The sequence below is a fragment of the Camelus bactrianus genome, chromosome 8 (assembly GCF_048773025.1).
Source record: "Camelus bactrianus isolate YW-2024 breed Bactrian camel chromosome 8, ASM4877302v1, whole genome shotgun sequence".
Taxonomy (NCBI): domain Eukaryota; kingdom Metazoa; phylum Chordata; class Mammalia; order Artiodactyla; family Camelidae; genus Camelus; species Camelus bactrianus.
This window is the reverse complement of record NC_133546.1, coordinates 25,309,318-25,324,091: the sequence shown is the minus strand read 5'-3', so window position 1 is coordinate 25,324,091 and position 14,774 is coordinate 25,309,318. Positions and strand designations below refer to the sequence as shown.

At 37.3% G+C, this 14,774-nt stretch overlaps 1 protein-coding gene across 15 annotated transcripts in view; it reads right to left on the bottom strand.

Annotated features, from left to right (window-relative positions):
* AHI1 (Abelson helper integration site 1) overlaps positions 1–13,212 on the bottom strand; it is a 176,163-nt gene extending 162,951 nt beyond the window's left edge. For 4 of the 15 annotated variants that reach the window (XM_074368303.1, XM_074368307.1, XM_074368309.1 and 1 more), the window contains exons 1-3: positions 13,033–13,209; positions 7,973–8,040; positions 6,341–6,465 (exon numbers count right to left, since the gene is read on the bottom strand). In XM_074368303.1, coding sequence (XP_074224404.1) covers positions 6,341–6,465; positions 7,973–7,982 — 135 coding nt within the window. In that variant the 5' untranslated portion in view covers positions 7,983–8,040; positions 13,033–13,209. Of the gene's footprint in view, positions 1–6,340; positions 6,466–7,972; positions 8,041–12,825; positions 12,996–13,032 lie in introns of those variants that run through there. The other 11 variants (XM_074368301.1, XM_074368305.1, XM_074368306.1 and 8 more) reach the window with 5 other exon arrangements.
* Between the last annotated feature and the right edge of the window lie 1,562 nt (positions 13,213–14,774).

The window sequence follows — 14,774 nt, the reverse complement described above, 5'->3', positions numbered from 1 at the left end:
CCAAACTTAAAACAGTAAAAAAAAAAAAAAAAAGCAAAAAATTAAACAGAAAAAAATCAGAAAACATTTAGGGGAAAAAAAGACCCAAAGCTCAATCCTGGTTGTTTCATACTAGGAAAATCATTGCTAATCATTTCAGAAACTTATTTCTACCTTTTTTCTATGAATACAGTCATACCTAATAATCTTGAATTTCTATTATGTCAAAATGGGGCACATGCATATTTCTTCTACTTTCTCAGTGAGTACCAGAAATGTAGTGGCAATATATACAAATTGTGAGGACATTCTTGAAGGCAGTAACTTTGGACAAGATAACCAAGAATCAGAACTAGAAGGAAAAATTATGGTCTAGAAGAAAAGATTTTGAAAATGAAACTCTGGGAAAGCTAATCAGATGAGGTCCAGTTTTTCATTTACACTCTTCTACCGATCTTTCAACCTTTGTACTAACTTCATTTAAAATACAATTCACAGAGGATCTTTGGTAGCATCCCATACATTTCACTTCATTGAACTGATAGTTTCATTACTTTTTAAATATCCTATTCTGGTGGTCTGGATTTCCTTTTTCTTGCAGTTTCATAGGACAGTTTTTACATTTCTAAGTAGTTTATTAATTTTAATCTTTTGTTATTGATTTCTAGTTTTTTGTACTATACTTAAAAAAGGTCTACTTTATGGAATTTCATAATTCATGGACTACCACTGAATTTTGAAGTGTCCCAAATACATCTGTTCATTTTCTATTATATTTTTGCCTATCCTTTGATCTTTGCAGTCTTGGCATCATTTAGGTTTTTTGCTTCAATTTGTCTGTTTTTAAAATCAGCCTTATTGAGACATAACTTAATAAATTACATGAACAGTAATAGTCACCAGTTTTAAGTGTGTACTTAAGTGAATTTTGGCAAATACATACAGCCGTGACACCACCACAATCATGATGTAAAACATTTCCAGCATCCCACGTGTTCTTTTACAAAGTCAACCCCTATCCTTCCACGTCTGTATCTCTTTTTTGGTTAAGTGTTCAAGTCTTCTGCCTATTTTCATAAGATTGTTTATTTTAAAATCATCAAGTTCTGAGAGTTCTTAAAGTGTTCTAAATACACTTTATCAGACAATGTGTTGTGAATATTTTCTCTCAACTTGTAACTTATCTTTTTATTTTCTTAGCAATGTTTCAATTTTCACAAGGCCCAGTTTATCCCTTTCTTCTTCTATGGTTCATGTTTTTGTATCCTGAGAAATCTATTCATAACTCAAGGTTACCAAGGTTTTTTCCTGCTTCTTCTCTAAGTTATACAGTTTTAGCTCTTCTGTATTTTAGGTGATTGATTTGTTTCTATTTGAACAGTCGTAGTTCATAAAATTGTTTATGTATATCTTATTGTTCCAGCACTATTTGTTGAAAAGATTAACCTTTTCCTCAGTGAGGTACCTTGGCAATTTTGTCAACAACAACCATATACATTAGGGTCTCCTTCCAGACTCTCTTCTGCCCTATGACCTATATAACCATCTTCATGACAATACCAGGTTGTCTTGATTACCATAGCTTTACCATGAGTTTTGAATCAGATTGTAAAATTTCTTTAACTTAGTTCTTTTTCAAATTTGCTTTGGCAATTCTAGGTCTGTTGTTTAAATTTCCAAATAGATTTCATAATTAAATTTTCAATTCTTAAAAAACCTGCTGGCATTTTGATTAGGACTGAACTGAATCAACAGGTCAATTTTCGGAGAATAGATAATAATCTGCCAATAATTATTTGACAATGATGATTCTTCCAATCCATAAACATTGGATATCTATTTATTTGGTCTTTATTTCCAGCAGCTTGGGGGTTTTCACTATACAGGTTTGCATTTTTTTTAATAAATTTATCCTTGATTGCTATATATTTTTGTTACTGCTATAAATGCTATTTAAAATTTTCAATTCAAAATATTCATTACTGATATAGAAATAACAATTGGTTTTTATATTTGGACTTTATATTCTGCTAAAATCATTCAATAGCTCTAACGGCATTTTTTTGAGACTGATGTGTTCAAGCTTGGGGCAAAAGCTTTCAGTTTTTTACTTATAAGTATGATCTTAACTGTAGGTTTTTGTAGATGCCCTTTATCAAGCTAAGGAAGTTCCTTTCTATTCTTTTTAATAGTTATCAGAATAGACGATGAATTTTGTCAAGTTTTTTTTCTGTATTTATTGAGATGATCAAATGGTTTTATTTAATCTTATGATATGGTGAATTACCTCAACTGATTTTTCAAACGTTGTGATATATTCCTGAGATAAACCCTCACTTGGTCATAGTGTATTATTATCCTTTTTATATAATGCAAGATTGATTCCCTAACATTTTGTGGAAGATACCTGCTCTATGTTCAAAAGAGATACTGGTGTAGTTTTCTTGTAATGTCTTTGTCTAGTTTTAGTATCAGGGTTGTTAATGACTGCCTCCAAAAAAGAGTGGATTATTCCCTCTTTTTGCATAGTTTGAAAGAATTTCTATAGAATTAATATGACTTCTTTCTCAAATGTTTGGTAAAATTTATCAATGAAGCCACCAGAGAAAACTAACCACTGAGTTTTCTTTGTGGGCAGGTTCTTAACCACAGATTCCTGTTTTTGTTTTTGTTTTTTTAAGATATATAATATTTAAGTTATGTGTCTCTTTTTGAGTGAGCTTTGGTACTTTGTGTCCTTCAAGTAATTTATGCATTTCATATAAGCTGCTAAATGTGTTGTCAAAAAGTTATTCATAATACTCCCTTATTATCCTTTTAAAGTCTGTAACACATCTGCAGTGAATGCCCTCCTACATTCATAATACTGGTAATTTGTGTCTTCTTTCCTTTTTTCCTAATTGATATGTTTAGAGGCTGTGCAGAAAAGGGTTAACCCAGCAGCCCTAGCTGCTTAAATCTGCAAATCCCAAGACATGACTATTTTCAGGACCAGCCCTGAGCAGGTTCCTGGGAACTGAGCTCTGAGCCCTTGGAACATAGTACTTGACAAAGGTGAATGAATACATGAAACAACTAAAGGATATTACTAACAGTGAGAGAACTCAGAATATTTTCCACCCTTTAAAATTAATTTAATACACAAAAAACACTTTTGGAAGCTGTTATTCATAAAAGAAGTTATCCATAGGCCCTATGAAGTAACTGTTACAAGGATAAAATGATACAGGAGAAAATCAAGGAGTGAAATCAAGATGATATAGGATGGACAATGAACAAAACATGATTTAAATTCTCCCTTTTAAAAGGTAAAATTTCAGATGCAACTTCAAAATTAATAATAGCTACAGTTTGAGTATTTATTCTCTACTTAGCAATTTATGTTCATTTGTTCCAGTTATTACTGCTGAGTGTCAAACCATTCCAGACTTAGTGCTGAAAAATAATCAACAGTTCATTATACTGGGAACCCAACATATCCTTCTTATTTATCCTGTCCCTCTTATTTTCATCTCCTGATACTTTGGTTCCATAATCCATCACTTCAGTCATCACTTGCCAATATGATCTACTTTTGATCCAATACACTTATCTGGAAAAACTGCAGGCATCATTCAAATTAAATGACCTTCATCTCTGTAACTACAACGAGGCTGTTGAACATGGCTGGAAGACCCTGAACCACTTCAAAAATTGGTACTATTATAAAAATATGGTCTACGAATTCAACTGATATCTCAAAGCTACTGGACAATTCTTCTATGCTGCATATCTGTTCATTTGCAACTCTTCCATACCTGGCTCTGAAAATGCCTAGATGAGTTTAACTCCATGAACACAATGGCCATTTCAAACTTTCTTCACTCATCTCTAATGTCCAATGTTGTCATTTCTGAACTTGCTTTCACAGATAAAAGCCATCATATGGGAAGTTGGAACTTTCTGCTACTAAATCTATGAATTTTCATGCACCCCAAATGATATTTTTCTCCTTCCTTCTTTTAAAGAGATGGTCTTCCTTACCTGTGTTCTAGAAAAACTTCCTGCCCCATATCATCAGTCCCTCCATTACTTTCCTGCTATCAGTATTTAAATATCTGAATGTAATCAGTATCATCTTCACAATACTCCTTTTCCCAACCAAACTTCCTGTAAAGGTTGTCTATGGTTGTTGCGCTACTTCACCTATGAGCGTTATATTTAAAAGCCTTGCTCTCTACCTTGCTACTAAACTTTCAGACATTTATTTGGTAAGCAAAAAAACCATCTCTGGGTTCCAATCTGAATCTCTTTGAAAGTGCTTCTATATTTTATAAATCAATGTTAGATTGAAATTAGTTTTTTTCCTCATGCCTTTAGCTCACTTAGAGATTTAGAATCTTCCTATTTATGGTTTTTACTTACAGTATTTCCTTACATGTTAACAGGAACGGAATTCACTCATAAAGTTATTCTGAAGATTGGTAAGGCATAACTATAAAACACTGAAGATCCTTCTGATTCCAGAATATATGCCTGCTGTGTACATGGCATTCACTGTTTTTGTTCTGAAGAGGCCCTACTGCTTCATACCTTATTAAAAGAGCTCCTAAAGGGTTGTGATTGAGAGAGAGGATTCTGCAGTCAGACTGTCAAGAGTTTGAATCCTGGTTCTACCACTAACTATGTAACTTTGGGTAAGTTATTCAACCTCTCTGTGATCCGATTTCTCCATCTACAGGGAAAGAAAACTTCAAAATTTTATTGTTTGTATTACAAATGGGTGAATACACATAAAATGTTCAGAAGAGTGCTTGAAACATAGAAAACACCATTAGCTAGTAAATTAAAGCAAGTATTCCTCTTCTGTTTGCTAAAATAAATCATTTCAAAAATATTTTGTTTCCTCTAAGTTTTCCAGGAACAATCCTCTTCTTCTGAGCTGAAAAATCTCTTCCTAAATGTTATTTTTTAGAATACTTATCTCTAAATGAAGAGAGATCTTGAATAGTCTGGTGTGGCTGACTGGATCATGTTTAATCGCCTCCCACTTGTGTTGTTCCCAACATCTAAACTGGATCCTAAATAAATGGACATATCTTCGGCCCATTTTCTGGTTATCCATTTAATTTCACATTCCTGGCCCAAACTGCCCCTTGTTCATGTTCACAAAGTCCAGTTCTGACGATGAGAGAAAGTATGAGGTTCTACTTTGAGTCCATAAAAATATCCGGCAGTTGTTTCCAGCGTTCTTTCTGCTTTTGCCCAATGTACACCACCTTCTCAAGGGGACGGCAGTGTTCCGTCTTCCTCATGCCACTATTCCCTACCAAGCTGCATACTGGTACAGAAGCAGCAGCATTTTCCATTTTAGAGCAGCATCCACTATGGGAGACCTAATCTGCTCCATTCCGTCAGCAGTTCTTAACTGGTATGCAGTAGTACACTGGTGTACTATGAACCCCTCACACGTGGGTGGCTGTATTCTAGCCAATGTTATTACTTTTTTTTTTTTTGCCTCACTTGTCAATGTAACTGTTACACTGATGGCTGCCAGACGGAATATTAAAATGAACAGGTCTCAAATTATAGACTAGGGTAAAATTTTCTACAAGTAAAATGTAGGATGCATATAACTCATAAAACTCCTGCCAAAGAAATGTATGTATTCTTTGTATCAATTAGCAGAACATGTATGAAGTTATTTGTGTATTTGTGTGTGTGTGTGTGTACACAGAGATTATGGTCAAAGGAGTAAAAGATTTAATGGAAATAGCAAGATAGATTTGAAGAGTGAATAGTACATTAGCTGACATACTATTACAAACTAAAAACCCTGGTAACTGGGTTGATGTTAATTGCTGATTTGTTTAGTATTGCTTTGAGTTTTGTATTTTCAGTCCTTTCAAGTGTGCTTCCAAAATTCTATCATTTGAAACTGTACTTCAAGTACAAAAGAATAATTATCTCCTTATGGTTCCATTGATTTCTTCCGGTTCTGCTGGGTAGAAACAGATGAGTAAGTCTAAATAAAGATAAGCCACTGAATATCTGAAGTAAGATATTACTTCCTTCATAAATTCTTCATAATTCAGGGATAAAATCTTGATTTTCTTAAAAAATGTGTAATACGGCTAGTTTTGAGTTTCCTGGTTATTGGCAGTCACTCTCACCAGTTTGTCTGCTACCCTTGTAGGACAGCACTTAAGAACTCAGTACTCCAAGAGGGAGGCTGACTCTAAAGAAAGCTTTATTTTACCATGTTATTGACCATGACATAGATTTACTGTCCTTAAATTTCCAGTTTCTCAGAGTTTTCATATGAGAGCTGTCATTTTGTGCAGATATGTAAGTCATCGTTACCAAATGATTAATTACTCACTGAGAGTTTTTCTCCAGATTTGCCAATTTTTTTCTTCAATTTTTTCCTTTCATGTCTTAGATCATTGTGGGCCTTAAGCAATTCCTCAAAGCGAACTTTTGTCTTCACTTTGGCTTCACTCTCAACTACGAGTGAAATAAAGACTCATGTCATTTTTGAAACAATTCCATTATCACACATATTATGCTTAAAATAAAAAACAACATAAAAATCCCACTGTCTTGTATAAACCAGCATGAGTTCTCTGGCTACTCTAAAACAACTGACTAGATCTTCTTTCTCAAAAAACATCTCTTTTGGCTTTGCTGATACCACACTGACCTGTATCCCTTTTACCTTTTGGGCTATTCCCTCTAAAAGTTTCCTTTCCTAAGTTAACTTTATTTATGATACACAGTAGCATCAACTACTGTTAGTTACGTGGCCTTAAACAAGTTACTTAACATCTCTAAAATTTCATCTTCCTTATCTGTAAAATCAGAATAATCCTATGTCAAAGATCATTTTGCATGAAAAATGACTAGCACTTGCCTGGTCAATAATCAGCCTTCAACAAATACTAAAAAGCTGAAAGTTATTTCCCCTTTGAAACATAAATCAGTTCATGCTTGCTTAAGACCCTGTGAGTTTCCCATTTCACTTAGGGCAAAATAAAACAAATCCTTCATATGGTCTACAGGGTTCTCACTTCCTGGTGTGCCTATCCGTACAGCTTCAAATCAAAACAAATATCCCCTTAGGTCCCTACATTCTAGCCATACTGCCCTTTTTCTAGCTCTTTTGCCAGAACAAGAATTTCCCATGTGAAGCTGCTTCTTCCTGGTGCAAACTTCCTCTAACTCTTTTACACCTAGTCGGTGTTAAACTGCTTGTTAAAATGTTGCCTCTAAGGTGGAACACTTCCTGACAACCTCATTTAAATGTCCCTATTTCTCATGTGGCAGACTCTTCTTTTCCTTCATAGCAGTTAAGCCAACTTGAACTTGGATAATTATTTGTATATCTATACATATAAATATACTGCATCCCCCCCCACTATTCTAAGTAGCTAGTAACTACATCCCTAGCTACTATCATGGGGTCTAGTATAGAGTTGAGTACTCAATACACGTTTTAAATAAATAAATGCCGAGTGAATTAATGAATGCCTCACAGCAGGTTCTGGCAAACTACTGCCTGTAGGCCAGTCACATGTTTTATAAATAAAGTTTTATTGAGACACAGCCATACACACTCTGTTAAGAATTGTTATGGCTGCCTTCGCGCTTCAATGGCAGAGTTGAGTAGCGATAGCAGAAACCAAACCTATAATATTACTAGTCTGGCCTTTAGGAAAAAGTTTGCCAAAGTCTGCTCTAGAGTAAAACATCCATTCTGATCATAAAAAATATGCTGTCATTATTATTTACCCTGTCCAGCTAAGTCCCCAATTGCCATCCATTGAATGCGTACTAACTTTAATCACCAACATTAAATAGAAAACTGAATAACAAACTATTAAATTTCTCTAAATGTAATATTTGATTGATGACTTCTACTTTATTCCTTAATTGGCTAAAGAACCCCTTAAAATAATCCAAACTTTAAAATAAATAATATGTATTACATATAAAAATTTCATAAAAGTCTTACCAGTGGGCATATCTCAGTTTTATGGAGAGCATTGAGTTATAATGCAAAGCACTGACTCAATTAGGAACCTATAAAACAAAGAGGATTTATCTGTAATATGAAATTTCCAAATAAAAATTATAAAATATTCTTCATGCAAGATTATGTCATTGTTTGTTCACTATCTTATCAGATTTATACCAATAAAGCTAAGTTCCCTTATCCCTTATGCAAATGACTTGAATACATCTGAATCAGTTTAAAGTTTTAAAGTGAAGCAAACTGGACTATTAGTAAAGTATTTATATATTTGAAACAAATTTTTTTTAATTTTTGAAAGGCAATAAACATGTAACTTAGAACGTTAATACACTTTTTAAGGATTTTCAGTGAAAAATGAACATTGCAGTGCACTTTTAAGAAACCAAACACCACCTCAGGACTGATTTTCCTGAAAGCATCACTATTACATCTGTAAAGTATGCTTGTGGGCAGCACATTCACAGATAATGAATTTAACATTTCTGTACCTACCACTGAAAATGCTGCTATGCTGGAGAATATTAAACAAAGCATTCATTCCATTTTCCTCAAATAAATAACCTGGGTATGTGTCATTGTATATCAAAACCACAAACTTGGTATATATTCCTGAATTTCCCATTTTATTTAAAGATAGAGGTGTATGTCCAAAACAAACATATTAATTCCTGCATTAGAACACAACATGCATATGTTTTTAATAATAAAACTGAAGACTGTTCAAAAAGAAAAAAGGAAAACAATCTGATTTGACTTAGTAATTATCAGTTAAGGTTCCAGATCCCTGGGGATACACATTCATGTGTATTAGGGGTACTTTGGACAGAAATGCTAAAAAAAAAAAAAGAATGATCATACAAATACACCTAATTATGTGAGTTAACCCATGTAACAACTATCTAGTACACAGACAAAGCAGTCATCAAATGCACGTTGTAGAAACTCCTCTACTTTACTGATAGGAGTCAGCCTTTACTCTTTCTAATAAATACACAACTAATAAGCCTGGTCATCTATGTTCCAACTTACTCCAAATTAAAAAAAAAAAAAAAAAAGGCTGCAAAGGCAAAGGTATCAGTGATTGAAACCTGACAGCACATAAGTAGAAAAATATAAAGCAAATAAGGATTTAACATTTATAGATTCCATGCTCATTCAATATACAGGAAAACAGCTGAATTATATCATGCCTATGAGTTATCAAGAAAAGACACTCTTTTCTTTGTTTTCTCTTGAGCAGAAAATTGACGTTTTAGACAATAAAAACTAAAGAGATAGGACAAAGAGTCAACTATGATTCTCATGTTCTTCAAGCCAGAATAATTAGATAAGTAGTTCCATTAAATGGAATATAATGCAGTAGTTTAAAACCCAAATCCTGAAACTAGTCTCCTATAGTTACTTGTGTGACCTTTGGAAATGTTTTCTCATTTGTAAAATAAATCTAACAGTAACTAAGGAGGGAGAGGCAAAGGGTTGTTGTAAGGGTTACATGATTAAAAGGTTAAAACAGTACCTTAGACAGAATAGGCATCAATAAACATTAGCTACAACTGTAATAGATACTTTTTTTTTAATTGAAATACAGTCAATTACAATGTGTCAATCTCTGGTGTACTGCACCATGTCCCAGTTATGTATATACATAAATATTCATTTTCATATTTTTTCCCATTAAAGATTACTACAAAATATTGAATATAGTTTCCTGTGTTATACAAAAGAAAGTTTTTTAAAAATCTATTTTTACATATAGTGGCTAACATTTGTAAATCTCAAACTCCCAAATTTATCCCCTCCCATCCCCTTTCCCCAGTAGCCATAAGACTGTTTACTAAGTCTGCCAGTCTGTTTCTGTTTTGTAGATGAGTTCACAGTGTCTATAGATACTTCTTATGGGGGCACTCAGTGAGCTTAGTGGGGCATGTTGAGCTGGGTATCTTGACGGTGTAGCTATAAGCACTGGCTCCATTGTCAGATCCCCATATTCAAATCCCAGTTCGACCTTTCAGTAGATTAAGCTGAGGTCTCTGTGGACCTCAATTTCCTAATCCTTCAAAGGAGAATAATAATAATAAATCACTCATAGAGTTTTTGTAAAGATTAAATAAGAATATGCAAGTCAAACACTTAGCACAATACCTACAGCATAGCAAGCCCTTCAAAAGTGACAGCTGCTATTAGTGTGTGTGTATGTGTGTGTGTGTATACACACATACACAGTATACATGTGTGTACGCACACATGCACGTGGGGCAATATATCCGTGCACATATATTCAGATTATGTTTGATAAGCAGTATAGTAATCCAGCAAGCAGATAGAGGCTGAAGATTTGGGCATCATTTACATTTGTGATGGCTGCAAGAAAAAAAAGTGCCAAAGACAGAATTCTGGGAACCCAAAAAATTAAGTAAAAAGACATCAGAGAGGTGAAAACTGGGAGAGAGAAGTAACCAAGGGAAAAAGAGTTTCAAGAAAGAAGTGGTCTACATTGTGTGGTACCAAGAGTTGCTGCGCGTTTTTAAGAGTGCACTGGATCTGCAGTCAGGAAGTCACATGGGCAAAGTTGTTTGTGGAAGGCCAGAAACCTGGCAGCCACAGGTGGAGGGATGAATGGAAGGTAAGACCTGTAGAAGAAACGTGTATATGATTCTTCCTAAAATTCTCCTTCCAACTGTCTTCTCCCCTCCCTTGCCCCGAAAGGCAGTGACATGAGGCAGTAAGCTTTGAGGGACAAAAAAAACTCTGGAAGGAGTTTGCTGTTTAAGACTGTTTCCATGCTTCTATCACCCTACCCTTTAAAAAAATAAACCATCATCTACACTGCAACCAGAGGAACTTTCTAAGAATACAAATGTGATGGTATCATTTCTCTGTTTAGACCTCTTCACTAGCTCCCAATCACTCACTCACTAGAAAAAAATATGAGGCCCTGACCACCAGGGTCCAAGGCTACTGATGAAACGACCTCTTGCCTTTTTTCTACCTCTCTTTCCCCAACCACACTTCTCCACTGTAAGCTCCAGGCATGTGAAACTACTTACAGGCCCTCAAACATGCCAAACTCTTTCCTGCCTTCATACCACTACCTATATGCCTCTCTCTCCAGAGAAATGCCCTTCCTCTCTCTCTAACAAACTCCTAACTATCCTTTAACACTAAATGCAAACAGTCTCTTCTCCGGGGAGCTGCCTCCCCTTGAGGAGCTAGAGACAGTCTCCATAAATAAACAAAATTCTAAATATGGTTTTAAAAAACTTCTGGTATTTGAATTCCTTTCAAATGTATTTTTAAAAAATTCTCAGTTAAGTATTTCTCCTATGTGCTCCTATGGTGCCTTGATCTTCATACCTCATACCTCCTTCTGCCTCAGCCCTGAATTTTCACCCTGCTGAAATGTTCTGTAACCACCACCAAACAGCTAGCTTGTGGCAGGCTGGGCCTATGCTGTCTTCATGGAAGTAGTCCCATTTCAAAAGAAGGGGGGCAGTAATAATGATTCTAGGGCAAAAATATTCAGGCTCTTGTTTTAACACTTACTGAATGTCTGGTCTAGGGCAAGCTACTTAATTTCATTAAGCCTTGTTTTTTATTGTTTTATTGTTTTCTTTTTTTCTTGCCTGGGAAATTCAAATGGCACCTACTATATTGTAAGGAGAAAATACTGAAAAACAATGTGATCAGCACAGTCGCAAGCACATTCCTTTATGTCCATTATTACAGTATTAAAAGTAAATAATTATGTGACAGATAAGATACATTAATTAGCTATTTCCATTATTTACCATTATTTAGTAGTTTAATGCATAATTCAATTAATAAACAAAAATTATTTAATGATAAACACATCAAAAACATTACAGAAATGATTATCTCTAAATGTTAATGTATGTTACAGCAAATACATTATACAATTAATGACTAATATTAGATATGTAACATCATCAGAAAAAATTAAGGTCAAACTTAAAATGACATCCATGAACCTTATATACGTCATTAGGTTTAAAAGCTTCTCCCTCAAAAACCCTTTTACAAGACCTGCTAAGAGATACGAAACAGGAAAATTAAATGCGTTACATTTCATCTCATTTTACTTTCTCTCTAAACACCTGATTATCAGCCAACGAATGACTAAAGAACACGGGAAGAAAAAGCAGAGGCTTGTATAATTCATTCCATAACCGAATTTTATAACGCAGGAGAAAAGGAAACAAAAACCTTGTATACATAATTCAATTAATAAATCAAGATAGTCTCCATAAATATTTAAGATTCTAAATACGATTTTAAAAAACTTTAGTGTCTGAATTTCTTTCAAATATTTTATTTCTCAGAGTCCTCGTAGCAGGCAACCTTCTTCCTGAAATCGCAAGCACTAACAGCAATCGTAAACGCAACAGGTGAAAAAACTTGTTAGCATCCTTTTCTCAAAAGAAGGAAAAGCCGGATACACCAGTCTGTCGATGTTTTCACAGTAATACTGAAATGCAGCACAACCATTTGGTAGGGATTCCTAAATAACATACTTTTTTTTCTGTTTGTATACATATTGAAACGACCCTATTAATGTAACTTGACTCATAAACGTAGCACATCGATCACCTTTTATCAGGTGTAATTAAGAAGGCATTTCATAGATTTAAGCTTCAGCACCAGGTTGACAGCCTAAAAGGAAATAAATGTACTTAGTACGCATTTCATTCAAACACTATTAAACCAGAATCCGGAGACGGAAAGGTAAAGATTGCATTCCCTCTTTCCGGACACCACGCTAAACGCTCTGGAGAAGAACCCAGGAAAAGGAACAGGAAAGTACGTAGACGTACCTCTCGAAAACCACCTCGCTCCACTCGGCGGCGCTGGGCCCGTCAGACCTCAGTGGCTCAGCGCGGCCCCCGCACGGCCCCCCGGCGCACCGCCCCCGCGCCCTCGGACCCGAGCAGCCCTCCACGCCGCTGTCCCCAGAGAGGGCCAGGGCAGGGCGAGCGCCCGCGCCCGGGCTCCCGCCACCAGGAGGCCTACAGGGTACTCACAGAGAAGAGGGAGCAGAGAAGCCGACAGCTTGTCCCGCTGGAGTGGACGCCCGGACGGTCCAGGGCTGTTCCTCGCTCCAGGCGGGGCAGGCCGGGAGTGAGGCCGCCCCACAGCCGCCCCAGCCGCCAGCCACCCGGGCTCTGAGACGGAGCCCGGTTCCGCAGTGCGGGCAAGCGCCGCCAGCTGACGTCAGCGCCTGCCTACGCCGCCGTTCCCATGACAACCGATGCGGCCAGCGCTAGCCGCCTGGACCGCGGCCGGGTCTCGGCGCCCCTCGCGGCCCCGCCCCTTCCTCTGGTCCCGCCCCCGCGCCGCCTGCGCCTGGGCCTGAGGTGCTGCAGTGCGGCAGCTGCAGGGGTGGCGCGCGCGCCCGCCTGCGAGCCCTCTGACGGCGGCCGGGCACGCGCTCGCGGGCCGCGCGCTGGACTCGTCCGCCCGCCCGGTAAGCGCGAGGCCGCGGCCCTTGAAGGAGAAAGTCTGCTCGCGCTGGAGCGGGAAGGGGCTCTGGGAATGCGCAGGTGTTCCCCAAAGCCTGCTACCATCCCCGAAGACGCGCTCTTCTTCTCAGAACTGTAGCCAGCGCTGGGAAAGACGCGAGGAGACAAAGTGAGTCAGGCTGTGGTGGAACCCGCCAAGGCTCAGAAACAAGAATGAGGCAAAGAAACACACTAATCACCCCTCTACCCCACGCCATCGCGCCCACGCAATGAGATATCCTTTGAAGCGTGGAGACTGCAGAGTTGTACTCAGACCAAATCTTAATACCTACGATTCGTCTGGTGCTGAGTTATCTCACTGTGTTCAAAGCAGAACAGCAACCTAAAAAAACTCATCTTTTTCTACACCAAATGCCCCCTCCCACGTTCTAATTTTTGCCACAGGCGCCATCTTTAGCTCTGAGTCACCAGGGATGGAAAAATACTAGACAAGTCCTCCTCGTCTCGAATTTTCTGCAGTTGTTGTCACACACTAAAACCTGTTGCTTCGTTTGTACGGTAAGAGCACTATGCATATTTCTTTGGAGGCCAGCTTTTCCATTCCCATTGACATCACCGCACCCCACAAAGCATTTGTTTCTCTAAATCCTATGGGACGTCAGTGAGAAGTATTACCAACCCAGTGGGTCCCCATCTTTGTACTTTAAATCTAATTCTCTTTCTAGATTTCTATCTTGGTTTGATTCTCCTAGTGTCCTAGTTAAATTCCTGTAGAATATCCTAAATGCCTCTTAACATCAAATCATGTCCATGCTAGCTTTTTAACCCTCTAGGGTGCAGTCCTGTCCATCTTAAATCCCACTGCCTCATACCAGGCTTCATCTCTTCTCACTGGGATTATTGTGAGATGCGTCTTTAGCAATCTCTTGGCCCCAGGTTTTTTCCCTGAATTCCATTCTGCACACTGCTACCCGAATGACCTCACTAAAAATGTTAATCTGATAATGCCACTCTCCTCCTGAAAATTCTTCAGAAATGATCTGTAGGAGAAAATCAAGTTACTTTGTCTAGGATACAAGACACCCCATCTCCCTGACTTTTCATCTCTCATTGTGTCATTTCAATTTTATGCTTCAGCAATATTGAATTATACCATGAAAAATGATCCATATCTTTCCATGCACATATTGTCCCCTCTCCTTGAAGAATCCTTCCTTGTAAACTCCTGCTCCTTCACGTCTCAGCCCAAATGTTGTCCATCCTTTGAATCTTAACCAGGTTGACTAATTCTGCCAAACATTCCT